We start from the raw sequence: 20,321 nt of genomic DNA on the forward strand, positions 1-20,321 counted from the left end.
ACCAGCAGCCGACCTTGTCGGCACCCTGATCCTGGACCTCCGGCCTCAGAACTGTGGTGAGTAACTGTCTGTGATTTCAGCCCCAGGCTGGGTCTTCTGCTGCGGGGGCCCAGGGAGCTAATACACCTGTCTGGGCAGTGGTGAGTCTGAAGGCTTCAGCGGTCTGGCCTGCGTACTCAGGCCCCGGGCATTTGGGAAAGATGGTATTCGGAACCAAGGTTGAACTAAATGCTGCCGGCCAGGTGGTCTCTCCATGCGGCAGACCCACCCTTCCGCAGCGCTGGGGTCTGAGATCCTCCGGTCCATCTGTCCTGAGCTCAGGCATTCACTCCACCCATCGGATATATTTAACCTCAAGGTGCACGATCTTCTCACCTCACCGACCTGGACTAAGTCAGAATCTTGGGTACCCTGCCCTGAGCACGTGTGCGGTGGTTTCTCTTCTCTCCCTCAGGGCTTTGAGAGGGGACACTCACTGTGCCTTGCGTCTCGGACGCCAAGCACACGCTGCCCTGCTCAGCCCTTCACAAAACGCTTGTGAAGGGAGCAGACGGACAGGGACAGGACAATCTGCTTGGAATCACTGTTTCCTGTCCTTCACAGAAAACAAGGGAATGGTGCCTCAAGCCTGGAGTCCCCATGGACTCTTCCAGACGAAATTCAAAGGACATCAGATCCAGGAACCCGAGGAGGTAATGAGTCGGGTCTAACAGGATGGGAGTGAAACTAATTAAGAAATACATGCAGAATAGCTTCCATTTCAACAATCTCCCTTCTGACTTCTGGGTACAGCACGACATCTCTCCCCGTTTCATTTCTAACACGTGTTGGGAAAATTACAACCTACGTGGTTACACCAACATTAAACATTACTCGGAATAAAGCTACATGAAAGCATGAAGGTGTTCATGCAACATGCATTTGAATACGAAATGACACAGTACAGACGATCCAAAAGCCACCTCGACAAAAATAAAGCCAAGCCAGTGATTAGGCTTTCTAACGATTCTTTCAGTAGGAACACTCCAAAAGGTGGACACAAAAGTCGTTTAAGAAGGTGGAGGTCCTGCAGGAAGGCGTGCTGAGGCTGACTTCATACACGGGCTTTCTATTATTATCGTAATTACTGTAATCGGCTAACTTGGTCAGGAACAAGGTGTTCCGTTTCTTCTGAGGCTGTGTTTTATTCTGGTGGGTCCCAGAGTAGTGGATGTGATTTCCTCTGGCTGAATGAACATACCCTTCCACCCACCCCACATGCAATCAGACTCTTCCCTAGGTTTTGGCTGCCAACAGATTCCAGGTAAGCAAGTTTCTCTGTTTGTGATGTGTTGAGGTTTCGAGAGGGGCGGAGATGAGGTTGATTTTATATTGCTTTTCAGGCCCGGCAAAGCAGAGCGGCAAAGCAGAGCATTTGTCTGGGCGCTGCTGGTGTGGCCTGAGTGCTCCATGACAGGTGGAAGGCTTTCTCTATTTGGGGTGTACAAAAGGGCTCTGGACAGGTGTTAATTCAACATGCCCACATATGTGAATTGCAATCCTAGCCCAGCCAAAATACTTCATTGTGCATATATGCAACCATGCACACACACACACACACACACACACACACACACACCCCATATACACATACATATACACTCAAGTGATCCTTTCATAAGCCATGTAAACATTCCAAAATGACTGCTTGTAAGGAACAATCCAGAAAAGACACATATTTTTCAAAGCTGTGTCACATAATTTTGGAAGCAAGGAAGTCAGGTAAAAATCATTCATACTTTTCATGAGTCAACTTTTATGATAAAAACCAAATAGTCTGGTTTCCGTAAGGATGGAAAATTTTTCATTAAGGTTTTCCATTTGGACCCACTGATGTGTTTGCTACAATTTAAATTAGCAAACATTCACTGAGTGTCTAATGGGCACCAGGCACCATACGGTCATCTATCTCCTGCCCTTCAGGAGTTCAGCCATGACACATGGACCCACGGAGAATTCCAAGGCCAACGAATACAGTCATTATGTCCAGGCTGTGCAAGCTAACACCTTCTTTAATTTTCCCCCTGCATCTCTTGGACCATTTAAAACTACAACAGCAATTCACAGACTGAAGAGACATTCACAGACCTCACAAACTTCACAGACTGAATGATATTTTGTCCTCCAAAGGATCTTTCTTCCTCCCACGGCTGCCCTGAATTCAGATTCTAATGCTCAAAACTTCTCTTTGACAACCTAGAACACAGGTGTGTGCATGTTCCCTGATTGTGCAAGGGAATACATGCATTTTGAACAGAGAGTGTCCCATGATACACCTCAGATCTTCCCATATGGCATTCCTATTGATCTTTAAAAAATATTAGTTACTGAACACATTTTGCTATGATTTTTCTATGTTTATATCTCATGCTGCTTTTCAGTAATCTACTTGGAGAGTATTTCTTAGGCAGGAATGAAAAATTTTCTAATTACCAAAAGCTAGCACTAAGGACAATTGAGGTGAATTGCATGAATGGCCTCTAAAAGCATGGCTTTGTTGTGGCAAGTATTACAGAGTTTATGGTGAAGTTTGTGGAAAATACAACGTGATTTTCAAATAATAGGGTTTGGAATAAAAAATGTCTGATAATTTAAGATCACGAGGTACTCACTTTTGTGCGTTAATTCCATCAATTGCTTGAATCATCCTTTCATTTAATTCTTCTTCAAATCTCTTCTTTTGGGACTTGGTTCTGGGTGAAAAGGGAAACATTACGAGAGAGGATGTGACTAAGCCAAACACAAAGTCCATTTTTCTATGATGCTGAAACCCGTTTCATTCTGCCCACTGGATAGAAAAAGAAGGAAGCAGGAGTCTAGGAGCAGCCTTTTCTTTACTAACATCCAGCCACTCTGTGGATGGAGAGAAGTGACTATAGAGTTTTTGGCGATTGGCTCAGTAAAACGTTGCTTCACGATTTAGTCACTGAGAGTGAAATGACACCAGGCGTTAAAAAGCAACACTGGAGCTATGTATCTGGTGTTTGTGATAAAGAACTCTCTGTCCTAAGAGATGCATTAGCCCTTGACTTGTTGCCGAACTTCATAAACTTTATTTTACGACAGAGCACACTGGCTTTGCAAATTCTCCTGCAAAAATTTGGTCTGGTTGAAAAAACCAGTTGTTCCTTGTTCATGTTTCCCTTGGTCCGTTTTCAAGAATTTGCAGAATGACGGTCTTCTCTGAGGCATCAAAGCTTCATTGTATGCCTTCAAAGCTTCCTCAGTATTTGAAAGCACTCGTCACAGGAAACCCCACATATATTTGCAGACACTCAATTGGTCTTAGAAGAAAATAATCTTCGGCCATAATAAAAGATGCCTTGTCAATAAATTAGGCCAAAAGAATGAGTTCTAGAAGACCAAAATAATCCTATTTTTAAAATTACACGTCTGCTGCAGAGAGTAAAAGCTCCCATGAGCTTCACGAAGCCCGGGCCCGGCCCTGCCTGTGCCTGACTAGAGCACCTGCAGGTCACGTGGTCCTACGTAGAGCGAGCCCACGGCTTCTCTGTGCTCCGGTGGGGGGGGGGGGTGACAATTACTAATCGGACAGGCCTTCTACTCTGGGATGACAGTAACAGTTCTGATTTCACAACCGCCTCTAGATACAGACAAGAACAGCGATGTCGCCTTTATCTGTACTTAAATCTCCTGAGAGTATCATGAACGAGACAGACGGGCGCTCCCATCATCCCATCACCGCTGGTGGGCTGGTGTCCCGAGCTCCTGCCTTCCTGAAACGGGCCCCGGGCACTCCTAGTTTAAAAGCACAACGATCTGAAGCGATCCACCTACAGATATGAGCAAGCTGAACGAAGAGGTTTGAGCGTGCCAAATTCTAAGCTGCGGAAGAAGGCACATTTGTTTCCGCCCTTCTTTTTTAAAAAGCACGTTAATTTAGCAATAATGTAGGATGGTTCATTCTCATTTAGGGGCGAGGAGCTACGTTCATGTTCCTTGTATCGGCTCTCTGCCTGCGCTTGAGTTCGTGGACTTCAATTGCTTTTTTTTTCCCCCCACAAAGTCTTGCCAAATCTAAGAACAGTGTAGGTCCCTGGAGGCTCACAGGAAAACCTAATCCTTCCACGGCGTGCCCGGGGCTAACCATGGCATCGCCTCCGTGCATCTGTTTCAGGATTAGTTTACATAATGTCTGCACAGCACTCAAGGCTGTAGAGGGGCGCACGGAGTAGCCAATTCACGCGAATTAGTACCCATCCGCTGTGTTTTCTGATTATCTGGATGACAGTTCTTCCCCTGCAGTTTCCTTGTCTCTGCCGTTTTGTGATCTCTGCTATGCTGAATGACAGGACACCCCGGGGGCTGATCACCTACCACCGGGAGTTCTTAATTTGCCAGCTCGGGTTTTATTCCTCAGACATCAGGTGTTTCTGGCTGTCCAGTCCGTGTTTCTGCCGCCGGGTCACCCTGCTTTCCACTTTCCCTCCATTCTTCCTCCCGCACTCCTTCCCTGACCTGTCCCACTCCCACTCCTGGTCCACTGTATCTGAGGACGCGGGGAGGAGGTCGTGAGTTAGCCCAGATAATATTCAATGCCAGGGCATGCTGGCTCAATGCCCAGGCTGGAGGCTCAGGGAGGTTTTATAACACAGGCCACATCGGGAGGCCAGGACACATGAAGACAGCCCCAGTGAGGCTGATTTGGAAGTGGCGCTCTCTCCATGAGGCCCTGGGGCCAGCAACCATTCAACCAACACAGACGAAGGTGGAATCGATAGGGAAGAGGTTCCCAGCAAGGCCGGCAGGACAGGGGAGCAGTTCGGGGCACAGAGTCTGGGGTCAAAAGGACAGGGCACAAATCCGGGCCTGGCCTCTGCCAGCCACGTGGCTCTGGGCACTCCCCTAACCCCTTGCACCTCTGTGTCCTCCCTGCTGAAATGGTCACGCCATAGCGTCTACGTTGGAGTGATGCTGTAGGGATGAAGTGAGATTTTCTGTACGCCTGGTACAGACCTAAATGATGGCTTATTGTCACTGTCTTCCATAGAACACTCGTCCCGGAACCGCTGCCCACATCACATGGGCCCTCCGCAAGGCATTCCCACGCTAATTTCAGTAGACCCTTGAAGCAGACTCTCAGGGAGGACGAGACAGATAACAGAAGAAATACGGAATACAAAGTGAAAAGATGCCTATGGAATTTCCATGGACAGTCGCTTGCAGACGTGCTAGTGGCTTATTGGCTTGAAGAGTCACACCTTCTCCAGCCATCTTACGGGGTTCCATGATGTTCCTAAATTAGCGTAAGTTCTCTTTAATATGGCATGTGCCATTTAAATGATGCTTCAAAAGCCCAAGAACCCAATATCCTTATAACATATTGTATCTCAATATTAAAATTTCAAATGTGACACAAACGAATTAGAGCTCATTACAACAAATGAAGTCCCATAGAAGATTCTGGAAAACGGTGCACTATTTGCAAGGTTGTGGCAGGTAACAATCTAATGGTGTTGAATTATACTTGGATACAATGCATTTTCTACAGAATAAACTCACTTCTCTGTGGGAATAGAAAAGCTGACTTAAGTGTTGGGCTTTTCATTAATTGTCCTAATGACTTCAATAAGAAATACTTAACTCCCCAACCAATACTAACATAAAACTCTGAGCCCAAAAGCTAGAGGAGCATGAAAAAAGGTTAATGCCTGTCATTCTGTGGCCGATGGTGACAGGGGGCCTGCGGACACTGTCTGAAGCTTTTCTCTTTTTTTTGAGCAGGTTGGCAGGCCTTCTTTTCACTATAGAAAGGCCAGACTTATCTTGCTTTTATCTCTAGGATTCAACACACCCAAAAAATGTTATTTTAAGCAACATACTCGTTTTAAGAAAGTTCAATTTTTTTAGTACATATTAATGTTAAGAAGAGTCATTTTTAGGAAAAACAATGTAAAGTTCTAATGTGCTTACCCGGTGCTGTCTTCCTTTTCCCTCTTTTAAACCTAATGACACTAATAATTCTATTTTTAGAAGCTGAAAACAATCTAATTGGGCTTTTCACAAGCAGCTGCTATTTTTAAGAAATGGCCTTCCCAGTTACTCTAATTGATGATAATCACTTTCAGAAATAAGTAAAAAAACAAAAAAACAAAAAAACTTCAAGACTTTAAAAATCAGAAAATACAACAAATACCTACCTTAAGGTACGATTTTGAAAATTATGCTGACCCATTGGCACATCCTATGTTAGAAAAAACAAACAGACACACACAAAAGGTTATTAGTCTCTAAACACATACTTCAGAGAATGATGTTGCAGTGATAGCCATGTGTAACATCATTTTTCTTTTATCATGGAAAGCGTCATTTAGGTAACAATTACCCCCGTGGAGAAGAGGAATTTAATTATAAATGTGAAAAAGATGAAAACCTCAGCTGATACTTAGAATGTTGGTGTCATCCATAAATCCGGGATGTTGGAAATATCAGGACTGTTGTCTGGAGCTTTAAACTGACATCCTGATATTTGCAGATACGATTTCAAATAAGGGCTTTGCAGGTAACTGTTAGTTACTGTAGACAGCTGATAATCCTGTCTGGCATCAGATAAATATTAAAAAGTGCTTTAAAGCACAAACAGCACCACAAAATCTACAATCAAGCATTATCCCTGAACTGGGCCGGGAAGAAACCAGCTCCCTTGGTTAAGTACGTAAAATCACGACTCATTGATCGAAAAGAACAATCCGACACGGGAGTGCTGGTAGTTTCCGAAAAAGGACAGAGACAGAGATGCTGCTCAGAGTTTATCAGTGGGGGACAGGCTGCCAAATGCTCAACACACTTAAAAAACCCCAGAAGATCCACTTTTATCCATTTGCGGTAGAAATGAAAATAAAAGTTGAAACAAAGCTGCTTCCAGTGGCTCCAAAGAAACTTTTCTTCTCTGCTTCATCTCCAGCGTTAGATTAGGAGATGTATTTAGCTTAGTGAAAGGGAAGGTATTTTTTAAAAAATAACTAGACTCCAAGTCTTATTACGTAAAGCGTATGTACTGCTGAGGCGAGCACGTATTACATAAAGTGAACTAATGCATTATTCACCAGCTCTATCAGTTCTGAATCAAGAGTCCATGCAGTTCTGCACAGGGGATTAAGTAAAAGAAATCACTTTCGGCAATGACACTGTTTGACCCTGGCGCCTGGGTGGCACAGCGGTTAAGCGTCTGCCTTCGGCTCAGGGCGTGATCCCGGCGTTATGGGATCGAGCCCCACATCAGGCTCCTCCGCTAGGAGCCTGCTTCTTCCTCTCCCACTCCCCCTGCTTGTGTTCCCTCTCTCGCTGGCTGTCTCTATCTCTGTCGAATAAATAAATAAAATCTTTAAGAAAAAAAAAAAAAAGAATGACGCTGGGATCTTTCTCAAAGTGAGTATGGGACGCAGCCAAGTAACAACTGTATGGGCTTCTTGTACTAAACAAAGCCTTGGGGTTTTCTTAAGATACCCTATACTTGAGCAGCTGGGTGGCTCAGTCGGGGAGGCGTCTGTTTGTTTACTCATTTGCTACTGACGGTCTCTCTTCCCAATAGACAGCAAACTGCTCTCAGAGCCGTCCTGGCGACCTGGTCAAACAATGGATGTGGTCTTCTGTCCGATCACATTTACTTTTTAGTTGGGAGAAAACACCAGGGAAGTTGAGAGGAGAGATGGAACGAAGTCAAAACAAGAACGTGGATCTGGGGGGCGTGGATGTCGTCACGGTGGGCTGCTGGGAGGCAGGGGGCACAGGGAGACTGGAAAAGTTTGCTTTCACCTGACAACCTGATGGATCTCTTCTCATCACCCGATGAGGATTAGGTAACATTCCATTGTCTTTTTTGCCTCAACTGCGTCCCTGGTACAATTAACGCCATTATACATGAAATTTTACTCAGAAGTCGTTTTAAAAATCTAACAATGCTACTGGGATTATTCTAAGTGCTTCACTGTAGTTACTTTTCCGGCCCCCTGTGGGTCTTTCTATTTTCTATCTGCATTTCACTATCCTATTGAAAGTGGGCCTGCTGGAAGAAGCTCTGGCACTCGGCGAGCTGTTGGCAGCTGGAGTGACGTAAGTAAGAGCTACACAGTAGAACTTTCACTGCTGCTGACGCGGCCTGAACATTCCCATGATGAAAGACAGTCTGGATGGGCTGATCCAACCTGCAAGGGCATCACGCCTTCCTCTGCTCTTTGACAAAGATGCCCAGGCCTTCTACTTCGTGACAGCAAACAAACAAAATGCCAGGACAAAAACATAGAAGTTCAACTGTATTCAGTTGCTAATAACTGAATGAAATAACAAGAAAATACAATGGTCCTGGGTTATAAAGTTATCATGTAAAATCACTCCGGTTCCAACGCTTAGCAACGCGAGCCTGGCCCTCATTCGCACCCGGATAGCTGTTTGCAAGGGGCCTCCCCAAGGAGAAGGGGTAAGCTTGCTTCATTACAGACCCAAGTTATCTTGGCAGGAGATGACTGCCTTTTGTGGCTGGGAACTGGCTTCGGCCTGGCACTCTGGCGGTACAGGGCACAGGGAGAGCGTACCGTGGTGCTGATTTTGCCATTCTCCGTGGTCATGCTGTCTCGGTGATGCAGGTGTGCAAAGGGCTTGGCCGCCCCCCAGGACTCCAGGTACCGGGTCATGCGCACAGAGGCCCTCATCTTGGCTCCATCGAGGGTGTGGCGAGGTCTGAAGAGGTGAGGACTCCTTCGTTCTCCCTTGGGGTGAGAAACAAAGCATTACCCCTGGCACACCAAAGGGGCCAACCTTCTTCTCCCTGCTCCCTCACCCCGACTCTGGGATGCCCCCCAAGTCACCCCCATGGCTTCTGCCCTCCCTCCTTCAGTATGACTGGTTTCCAGTGTTACAAGCTGAGCTCAGTGATTTTTTTCCAGAGAGCAAAAGACACCTGTAATTTAAACTTAGGAAAAAATAACAGCCATTTTAATGGGCATTTTTACAAAGTAAACTCTTAAACAAGACGAGCTGCTCTGTTTCAACTTTTTCTTGATGACTGTGGTTTCCTAAAGGGACAGTTGTTAGAGACTGGGGCTGTTTCCTGATGTGAAATGGTCTTACGAGTCTGTGTTCAGGTGTTCTTTCCCTGAACGCGATGTTCTCTGTTCACATTGTTTTTGCCCCCCCCTCCCACCCTCCCCCGGCCATCACCCCACAGTTCTTCCCGACTGACTCGTCTGTCTCCAGCTCATCTGTTAGGTGAGCTGGAAGTGCGCGGCCAAAGGTGAACCCGGAGTCACAGGGAGGCTTCCACCAGTAAGCCTCCGTGCCCTTGACCTTGTTGATCCTGCGAGACTGGTTTTGACAGCTCAGAGGTGTTTCTTGCAGACAGACCACACCGTTCACCGGCTGTGTGATTTGAGGAAAGTTACATAACCCTTAGGAGCTTCAGATTCTTAATCCGTAAATAGCAGTGATGTTCACTTGGCAGGAACTTGAGAAGGGCTACGAGAAATGAGAGCTGGAAGCCCTTGCTCGGGCCTGACATCTGCTGTGAACAGAGTAGGGGACAGCTCCTAACTCTGGGTGGGCTGGCGAGTCTTCCAGGTAACGGAGGATTTTACTGCCTCAAACTTAACCACGTCTGCACAGTGACACTTAGGGGTTAATCTTTTAGAAATTTCTTCCTTTCGTTCTTCTTCTGTGTTCATCCTTCTTTATCTCATTACATTTTTATCAACTGAAGCCCTGAGCAAAACTTTCTTTTTGTAATCCCCCAGTTGCCAGGATAGGCACACAGAGGGACTTCCAGAAGCATCGTGGACTAATGTATACATTGACGAACACTTACAACCCATCCTTCAGACAGTAACCTTACCATAGGAGCAAGCAATTCATTTCAACTGTTCCTTTAATAAATATTTTAATTTATGGTTATAAAACATGTCCCATAATCAAACTGCCATATGCATTTAAAGTCATTTTAGGGGCAAAGACCAGCAAAGATTCTTGACTAAGAACACTTATCTGTATCAGTAATTTGCCCCTTTCTATCCTCATCATAGAAGTCACAAGCTCATTATAGACTCTCTATAGTACTGACCTTGGGGTTGATGACAAAGTAGGTTTTCACCAGGTGCTGTTTTAAATACGGGTCTCTGATGTCACCGTCTCCTTCCTCCACTTTGTAAGCACCGTTCAAGTGTTCCAGGGTGACGGAAGAAATGTGAACACGTCTGAAATTCCATTTTAAAACCACAATCAAGACAGGTAAGGATAGACATGAAAGTTTTTCTATTTATTTGCGATGTCAGAAATAATTTCTTCTCCCCCAAAGGAAGGAAAGGCTCTTTGTTCTTGGTAAAATGGACCGTAAAACAGGTTATTTTATTAAACAGGGCTTTGGAAAGATGCGCACAGAGGTCACGAGATACTAACATTCTGGGCTTCTCTGTGCTCACAGAAACCTGCATGGTGGGTGGGGTGAATTACGGCAAATAAAACTCGATCATATGGAAGTTTTGTGTGTGAGCGTAGTTTTTGAAACACCTGCCAAAGGCATGTTAGGGAGTGTGCTGATGCGTATAGAAGTACAGATTTTCTTTCTCAGTGCTTGCTTCCATGCGTCTCCAAATCATAGCACGTGCCTCAAAATTCTCCTGTCTGAAATACACTCTTCTAACCGGAGGGAGATGGTACAGTTTGCTCATTTCAATAGTGCCGGCGTCAGAGGCCACCAGTCACAGGGAAACGCCACATCTGCACTGCATTGTAAAACGCCTCTCACCTCGGTCACTATTCACACATTTGCAAACAGATACAAGTAATTCAGGAACCGATATCCACAGTCTTTGACCATGGGCCGTGGGGTGGTGGAATTGAGACCTGACAGTCATGTTTATCTAATTAACATAAGGGGCCACTGGGCAGGCATCACAGGATGCTGAGAGAGGCCTCAGAAACCGTCACACACCTTGCAGTCAGCTGTCAATCCGCTCGCCTAGCATTTCTAACCCTGTCGACAGCTTGAAGAGAGAAATCCAGACTGGCCTTACCCAGGGACCCCTCCAGCTTCCATGTGATTGGCCAAGGTAACGTCATGTGACCACACGTCGTACTGCCACTTCTGCAGACCAATCACCCCGCAGAGGACGTTCCCAGAATGCACTCCCACGCGCATGTTGATATCCACTCCAGTGGCATCCCTCACTTTCCTGAAGAGAAGGAGAGAAGCATCACCATCTGGAAACACCCTCCTCTTCCTCTGACTCTTGGCCAATTTTCAGGGCACTGTATTACTCAGAAATTTTGAGACTGTTGGAAAGAGAGTCATGACTCCCTCCTGTGGCAGAAGATTGCTGCTCTGGGCCCAGAGAAAGGCCTTTTCTTTCTGGCTGCTCCCAGACTAGACCAAGAGCTCCGCGGCCCTGGCTATGACAGCCACATCCAGCCAGCCTGTTGGTTCTGATGCAGTATTTCAGCTGTAGCATTGGCTTTTTCAACAAATACGTGTATCAGGCACCTATCATGTGCTGACACCTGCTCCGAATTTTCACATTAGAATCATGTGACGTTGGCTTAGACTGTCAGAAACAGTCTGAGATGCCATCTACCATTCTAGCACTTAGCACGATGCACGTCTCAGTGAATATTTTCTGCTGATAAGAGATAATATGCTGTATTTTGAGCCTAATGACTTCAGCCTGAACAGGAATTTCTCAAAAAAAATTAACCATGAGTTTAAAGCGTTTCATTGTGCACAGTCTTTAACAAAAACACCAACAAAACTCTTTAAAAAGTTTTAATCGTGTGTAAGGAAGGTATCGTTAAAAAGAAACTAATTAAAAACAATCATTTAAAAAATACTTTAGGACCTGATCAGTAACTCATTTGCAGGGACAAATGAAGAACTTCCTTTATGGAAAATGGAAAAGCTTACTTATTTCTGCCAACTAAATGTACTTATCAATGAAATATTACCACGAAAGAAGTACACAGGGAGGTGTCCGAGGTACACGGAGAGAATTACCCCAGAGCACATGTGGAGGAAAGCGAGGACACCGATGGCAACCCAGCAGGGCGAAGGTTACCAGGTGCGGGCCGCAGTAAATAAGCATCTCAAAATGCCAGTGGCATGGATGTCATGCTCCAATGATACAGCGACATCACTTGAGCGTGCTGAAAGTGATTAGAAGTGCAAGAAGAAATGGATCCATGATGTAAAAAGAAATGACCCCCTGAAGAAAGAATCTACAAAACTGTTCCCTCCTCTCCCATCTCCTCTCCTGTCATCCCTTCCTTCTTCCCTATCACCCTGTTCTGTTTTTTCACAAAAAAGATCAAACCTATTTGGTACCATGCAAGTCATCCAAACCCCCCTTCACTCCTGCCCACATGGTGGGCCACAGCCTCACATGACACTGAGGGCTGCCCCCTGTCGCTCCATCCTCCATCAGCAATGAGCGCTTATGGCTGTCTGGGCACCATATCATCCTCAACTCTGGGCCTTTCCTCACGATGGTTCCCACTGCCTGAGCCTCCCTCCCCTGACAGGGCACATGGATCATGTGGCCAGGTGGCATTGCTTTCCATCAGTGGCTGAGGCATGACCTCATCTGGGAAGGCTTTCTGGTCCCTCCTTCTAGGTTGATGTAGGTACCCCTCCTTGGGGCTCCAGCCTCCCTGAGCGCAGTCAGCTCTCCCTGCTTGTGTCCACATCTGCTCTCAGAGTCAGCCCCATGAAGACACACACCTGTATATCCATCAGGGGGTTCAGGGTCTGGTACCACATAGACATTTGGCAGAAGTTTACTAATTGACACAGGTCATTTCTGAAGGGTTTGCTGTGCTTCTGTCTTTGGGAGATAATGACCCTGAAAAATTTGCCATTGAACCTGTAATTGTTCTTGAGATTTTCTGTTATTGAGAGAGAACAGTTCCAACCACATGACATTTCTGTTGACCAGATATGCTCAGTAGGAAGTCAAGAGGGAAAGAAGGGGGGATGACACACTCTATAGTTGGCCACTGTGAGAGAACTGACTGGTGAATGATATGACTTTTTAAAAAAACTTTAAAATTTAAATTCAATTTAATTAACACGTACTGTATTATTAGTTTCAGAAGTAGAATTTAGTGATTCATCCAGTGCATATAACACCCAGTGCTCCTTCCATCACGTGCCCTCCTTAATGCCCATCACCCAATTACCCCATGCCCCACCCACCTCCCCTCCAGCAACCCTCAGTTTGTTCCTTATAGTTAAGATTCTCTTCTAGTTTGCCTCCCTGTTTTCATCTTATTTCTCCTTCCCTTTCCCTATGTTCATCCCCTATGTTTTGTTTCCTACATTCCACCTGTGAGTGAAATCATATGGTATTTGTCTCTCTCTGACTGACTTATCTTGCTTCACATAATACCATCTTTAAAACCATCTCCAGGGGCGCCTGGGTGGCTCAGTCGTTAAGCGTCTGCCTTCGGCTCAGGGCGTGATCCCAGAGTCCTGGGATCGAGCCCCACATCGGGCTCCTCCGCTGGGAGCCTGCTTCTTCCTCTCCCACTCCCCCTGCTGTGTTCCCTCTCTCGCTGGCTGTCTCTCTGTCACATAAATAAATAAACTCTTAAAATAAATAAATAAATAAAACCTTTGTGTCTTTTTTAGAAAAATGGGTTCATCAAGGGTTCAAATGAATTGACTGACCACATGCTTTACTGCATTTGGATACAACCCGATCTATAGAAAAATCCTGAAATCGTTGCTTAAAGCTTGTGACAACAGAAGGCATGTTTCCAGTTTAAGAGGAACCCTGATCACTGACGAAGTCAGGTCTGCATATCACCGCCTCGATTACAAACAGTTTACATTTTCATGACAGGGAAAAAAAAATCTCCCTGAGTCCTGGGACTATTCCAAACCGCAGCTGACGCGCTCTAGGCGGTGCCTTGGCTGACGAGAACAAGGTGCGGGACACGTGTGGAGGTCCGAACACGGGGGAGAAGTACAGCCCAGCGTTCCTGGATCCATGTTGCTGGTTCCTAGGAAAAACCTGAGGTAATGTGGCGAAATTCCAAGTCCAAGGTTACTCTATCTCTCCGCCACCTTCAAAAACTAGAATTCTCACACTCATCCTCATCTTATGGCTCAACACACGGGAATGGAAATACTTGCCCCCGTATGTTAGGAGAACAAAGAATTCCTGACATTTGCTGAGATGCCCTCTCTGTTCCTGCCCTTTATGGGAAGTGCAAGAAAACAACCCATTACTGATCACTTCGTCCAACGCATAGAAGCTGAACAGGTGATTTGTACCAGAGAGAGAATGTGCACGCCGTTGGTCAATGAGTGCAGAGCACAGAGACACACAACCATTGCCTGATCTTTAGTTATAAGCAAGAGTTCTGGAAAGTTTCCTCAAATCTAATGTTGCTGAGATTCTGCACACATGCGATATTACCTCTGCACGAGATATCACGGATGGATAAATAAAACGTGGTATACACATACAACGGGGTATTAACTACTCCACCATTAAAAGGAATGAAGAACTGACACATTCCACAATGTGTAATGTAATGAAAACATTACACTATGTGAAATAAGCCAAACATTAACTAATACATATTGTGTGATTCCACGAATATGAATCATCTAGAAAAGGCAAATTTGCAAAGACAGAGAGTAGAAAAGGGGTTGCCAGGGGCTAGGAAGAGAGGGGAACGGGGAGTTCTTGCTTAATGGGTATGAAGTTTCTGTCTGGGATGATGACAAGGTCTTGGAAGTAGACCGTGGCGCAGGTTGTCCACAATTTTAATGTACTCAATGCCACTGAATTGTCCATGTAAAAATGTTAAGGGGCAATAGTTACGTATTATTTTACCATGATAAAAAATATAACAGAAAAAAATGCCAGCGGGCAGAATGTAAGTATTCTTTCTCCTAAAAGCTCTTCAACGTGCTGGAATAATGTAAACACAACAGAACTGGGAAACAGCTGACTCAAAAGCAGAAATCAAACTTTAGCTATCCGATATATTATTGATGTACATAGTAATAAGTACATTAAAAAACCCTTCCTCCCGCTAGAACCCATTTCATAATGTGCTGGAAACCACACCGAGATTGCCTCCAGGGCCAGGTTACAAATTTGAGAAAGCCGATTAGTTTTACTGATTAGATTCACTTGCACTGTCTAGACCCAGGGTGTCGGAAATAGTTAATTACTTCTGAAACAAAGTAAAAATATTTTTCATGTCAGAGAAGACAAATGGGTTACTTTGGGGAAGAAGCAGGAGGGAAAAGGTGATTCCCACACAATGTATTTCGTGTGGAAGCGGAGGCCACACTGACTAATCCTCCCATCTCTGTTCTCTCTTCAATTCCACTTAATTCACCTGCCTCGCAAGGCTGATCTGTCCACAGTGGTCCGTGGCCACGGGTGCTGACCGAGAGGATCTGGACCACTGAGAGCTCCCCTACTCACTGGAGGCAGTGTGGGCTTCATCGTTTATCTCTGGACAGCCCTGGCAAAGCCACCCACAAACCTTTTTAGTTCACTTCATCATGTGACCCACATAAATGATGGCTAAACATGTGACAGCTTGACTCGCTGCTTTCCCACCGAGAGCCCCATTTACTCTACACCGGAAACAATGAAATAAAGCATCAACGATATAATTCCCATCCTGTTTAGACCGACAATGTGTGCAGGATAGAGCAAACTCACTTGACTAAAATAGGCAACTAAAAAACCCAATACACTAAAATCTTTCAATCATATAATCAACAAACAAGAGCTTTTACCATTTATAAGAATATTCTGGCTTCTCCCACGGGCATTACTAAAGAAGTATATTATGGCACTGGTAACAAAAATTAATCTTGTACCTCTCACTTTTATCTGGTACTTGTCAACTGTAGCACTATTCGACATAAGTATAGCTTCTCCAGAATTAAGATGAAAGAAACTATAAATACAGAAAACATACTCTATGTATATAAACTGAAACTAAATTTATAGAGCTGAGCATTTTTGATTCGATGCAGTAATTTTGGAATTTTACATGAATTGCAATCTGGTGGTAAAAACTACCTTCTTCCTGATGACTTGAGTGTAGCCATATTGTTTGTCAGAAATTGTTTGTATGGAAGTGTGGAATTGCTATACTGTACATCTGAAACTAATACACTGTATGTTAACTAATTGGAATTTAAGTAAAAACTTAAAAAAAAAAAGAAACTGTTTGTCAGATGGTAAGACAGACATTTTCCTTAAGATTGGAGAAGATATATAAATGAAAAAAAAAATCACTTTGGAAACAACCCAAACTCTCCTTGCCCATAGATTTCTACCTCGGTCTTGCTGTAATCTAAGGCTAACCATAACAATACACTTACAGAGGTCTTACTTTGGATTGAGTTACTCACACGCCAATAGCTGGGTCTCTGCACACTTAATATTTAAAGGTTCAATAATGTTTTTAATTCCAGTAGACAGAAAAACAGAAATAGCAGTGAGTGAGAATGAGAACTCAAGATTCTTAAACAGTTAAAAAGGATCCTACTAATAGTAGCCTTACACTTACTTTATGGCTTCACACATGTCCAGCCCCATTTTCACACAGTTCTTGGCATGGTTCGGGAGAGATATAGGAAGTCCGGACACACAGTAGTAGCAGTCTCCCAAAATTTTTATTCTCATGCATTCATTCTCCTGGAAGAAGAAATCACAGCATTCGGTTGCACTCAGCACTTAGACAATGGTTTAGATTTTCTGAATATCATCAAATGCTAGTTCCACTGATACCATCACAGTGACCTCGGGTTTGTGGGGACAGAAATGAGCACTGGTTGGGTTTCCCTTCATGACCCAACAAGAATGAACCACCCTCACCCACATGCCCATCGGCCAAAGCAGGAAGAATCAGGAAAAAGGGAAGGAAAGGAAAGCAGAGAGAATGTTCTGGAATGATTTACTTTTAACAGTAGCAGAGGAGTATAATGACAGGATCATTCTCTCCAGCCCAAACATCCCAAGCACTGAGATCTTCCACGCCGAACAGAATCTGCCAGGACAGTGAATGATGACCAGAACTCGACTGGACTTAGACTCCTATGTTATTCCCTACTATGCTCATGGTTTTCTTCATTTATTTTAAAGCTGAAGCAGATTCTTACCTGAGAACGTAGATTCTGATAAACATCTCCATAATACAATAAGCCACCATTCAACATTGCCAAGTAATTTAAAACTTAATTCTGACCTTAAGTTAAACTGTTTTAATAAGAAGTGGGACTCATTATTTTTCTTGGCTGGGTTGTTTTTATATTATGATATTGAGATTAGCTTCATTCATATGCATTAATCCTACAGGCATTTCTAACTTTTCTAGTTACTTTATAGACTTGTCACTAAGGAAAAAAAAGAAAAAGAAAGGCAAAAGAAAAAGAAGCAAAAAACCCCAAAGATGTGCCAAACACAGATCTTTTCCTTCTTAACACTGATGCAGGCTTACGTATAAACTGAACAGATCTGAAATAATAAAATGAACGTAAGATTTTCTTGTTCTTAAATGCGTGTTAGGTTTGTTGAAGATTTGCATATTCTTTCCCTGTGTGATAGCGAGCGCACAGGCTAGGGCATATTTTCACCCTTATCTATGGTGCTGGAGACCGTGTGCTTAGTAACTCCGGATTAAACATCTTAGCAGTAAGAAAAAGGCGAACAATGACATACTAACAGGTCTTCTGCCCCACACTTCCTACATGGGTATTCTGAACCTAGAACACACTGAGATTAACAAAAGCGAATTCTTGACAAACTTATCAAAGATCAGTTGACCATAGACACATATGCATGGGTTTATTTCTGGGCCCTTGGTTCTGCTCCGTTGGTCTGTGTGTCCGTTTTTAATGCCAGGATCATACTGTTTTGATTCTGCAGCTTCGTAATTCATTTTGAAATCAGGAATTGTGATGCCTCCAGCTTTGTTCTTCTTGCTTAAAATTGCTTTGGCTCCTTGGGGTCTCTGTTTTTTCTGTTTCTGTAAAAGATGCCACTGAGATTTTGATAGAAACTGCATTGACTCTGTAGATGCTTTGGGTATTATGGACATTTTAGCAATATTAGTTCTTCCAGACCATGAACATGGGATGTCTTTCTATTTCTTTGTGTCTTTTTAGATTTCTTTCATCCATGTTTTACAGTTTTCAGTGTATAAGTCATCCACCTACTTGGTTAAGTTTATTCCTAAGTATTTTATTCTTTTTCATGCTAACACAAATAGGATTGTTTTCTTGATTTCCTTCTCAGATACTTCACTACTAGTATAAAGAAATGCAACTGGTTCTTGTACATTGATTTTGTATCCCATAACTTTACTGAATTCATCATTAGTTCTTTTTTTTTTAAATATTTATTTGAGAGAGAGAGAGAGAGCATGTGCATGCGAGTGGAGGGAGGAGCAGTGGGAGATGGAGAAGGAAAGAAGTGGGCTCCCAGCTGAGTGCAGAGTGAGGGCTCAATCTCATGACCCTGACATCGTGACCTGAGCTGAAATCAAGAGTCAACACCCAACTAACTGAGCCATGCAGGTACCCCCACTCCACCCCCACAACCTCGGTCAATTAGTTCCAACATATTTTGTGTACATTTTAGGGTTTTCTACACACAAGGTCATATAATCTGCAAATAGAGATAATTTTACTTCTTTTCTGATTTGGATGCCTTTCATTTCTTTTTCTTGCTACTTGCTCTGGCTAGGACTTCCAGGATTATGTTGAACAGAAGTGGTGGGAGCAGGCATCATTGCCATGTTCCCATTCTTAGGGGAAAGCTGTCAGTTTTCCTCTATCAAGTATAACGTTAGCAATGGGCTTTTCATATATGGCTTTTTTATGCTGAGGTAAGTTTCTTCTGTATATTATCAGTTAAGAGTTTTTATCATGAAAGGGTGTTTTAATTTTATCAAATGCCTTCTCTGCATCTACTGATCATGTAATTTCTAGCCTTCATTCTGTTAATGTGGTCTATCATGTTGATTGACTTGTGTGTTGAACCATCCTTGCATCCCAGAAATAAATCCCAGTTGGTCATTGTTTACGGGCCTTTAAACATGCTGTTGAACTTGGTTTGCTAAGTGAAATAAGCCTGACTTTATCAGGACATCCAGAGGATAGACACTGCATGATCTCACTTATATGAGAAATCTACAACAGTCAAATTCACCGAAGCAGAGAGTAGACTGGTGGTTGCCAGGCCTAAAGGAGGGGGAAAATGGGGGGTATGGGTCAGAGGGCACACCGTTTTAGTTATGTAGGATGAGCAAGTCCTAGGGATCTACTGTATAGCATGGTATCTATAGGTAACAATACTGTATTGTATACTTCAGAATGTGCTAAGAAGGTAGAGCTTAAATTAAGTGTTTTAATCACACCATCATCATCAATAATAAAGAGGGCAAGAGGACACTTGTATATGGATATGTTTATGGCACAGATTGTGGTGATGGTTTCCCAGGCGTATGCTTATCCTCAAACTCATTACATTTTATATATTAAATATGCACAGTTTTTCATATGTCAATTATACCTCAATAAAGTATTTAAAAGATTTAAAACTAAGTGTACGATTTTGAGTTCCTTAGCTCAGCTATGTGCTTTATGTAAAATTTACTCAATTGGCCGAGCTATCTGTTTGCTTATGATGCTGTCCACCTCCATGTTATTTAAACACGAGGCATGAACTGGTTCCCAAAACATGCTCCCTCTGTGACTAACGATGAATGGACCAAGCCATCCTAGGCTATACTCTGATACTGTCTGGATATTCCCTTGTTCAAACTATCAGAGAATAACGGACGGTCACCTAAGTGTTTCTGTTATGAGTAATGAATTTTGTCTTCCCCAAATTCATATATTCAAGTCCTAACACCTGGTGTGTGTGAACTTGACCTCACTGCAGATATAATTAGTTAAGATGAGGTCATACAGGAGTAGAGAGGGTCACCAATCCAATATGACTAGTGTCTTTATAAAGGGGACATTCAGACACTGAGACTTGCACAGAGGGAGAATGCCACGTCAATCCTGGAGCTATGCTGTCACCCACCAAGACAGGGCTGTTTCCTCCTGATGTGACAAAAGTGACCTTTTATTAATTCAAACTTTTAAGCCATTATTTAAATTTTAAATCATCTTTTTCTAAAAATGAGCACCCAAAAAACTCAACCTCTTCCTTTGGTTTGGTAAAAGGAAGAAAGCAGTACTATACTCTAACTGCTGTTTCAAAATCCCCAGTGAGATCCATCATGGTCAGGCA

At 43.7% G+C, this 20,321-nt stretch overlaps 1 protein-coding gene across 2 annotated transcripts in view; it reads right to left on the bottom strand.

Moving 5' to 3' along the window:
• The window catches only part of ADCY2 (adenylate cyclase 2), a 387,890-nt gene that overhangs the window by 94,669 nt on the left and 272,900 nt on the right, over nucleotides 1–20,321 (bottom strand). For both annotated transcript variants that reach the window (XM_045795930.2, XM_087867988.1), the window contains exons 7-12: nucleotides 16,588–16,715; nucleotides 11,061–11,219; nucleotides 10,109–10,241; nucleotides 8,592–8,765; nucleotides 6,201–6,244; nucleotides 2,652–2,732 (exon numbers count right to left, since the gene is read on the bottom strand). In XM_045795930.2, coding sequence (XP_045651886.2) covers nucleotides 2,652–2,732; nucleotides 6,201–6,244; nucleotides 8,592–8,765; nucleotides 10,109–10,241; nucleotides 11,061–11,219; nucleotides 16,588–16,715 — 719 coding nt within the window. The remainder of the gene's footprint in view (nucleotides 1–2,651; nucleotides 2,733–6,200; nucleotides 6,245–8,591; nucleotides 8,766–10,108; nucleotides 10,242–11,060; nucleotides 11,220–16,587; nucleotides 16,716–20,321) is intronic.

This window comes from Ursus americanus, chromosome 15 (assembly GCF_024610735.1).
Source record: "Ursus americanus isolate L20-20 chromosome 15, mUrsAme1.1.p, whole genome shotgun sequence".
In the NCBI taxonomy this organism is placed as follows: Eukaryota; Metazoa; Chordata; class Mammalia; order Carnivora; family Ursidae; genus Ursus; species Ursus americanus.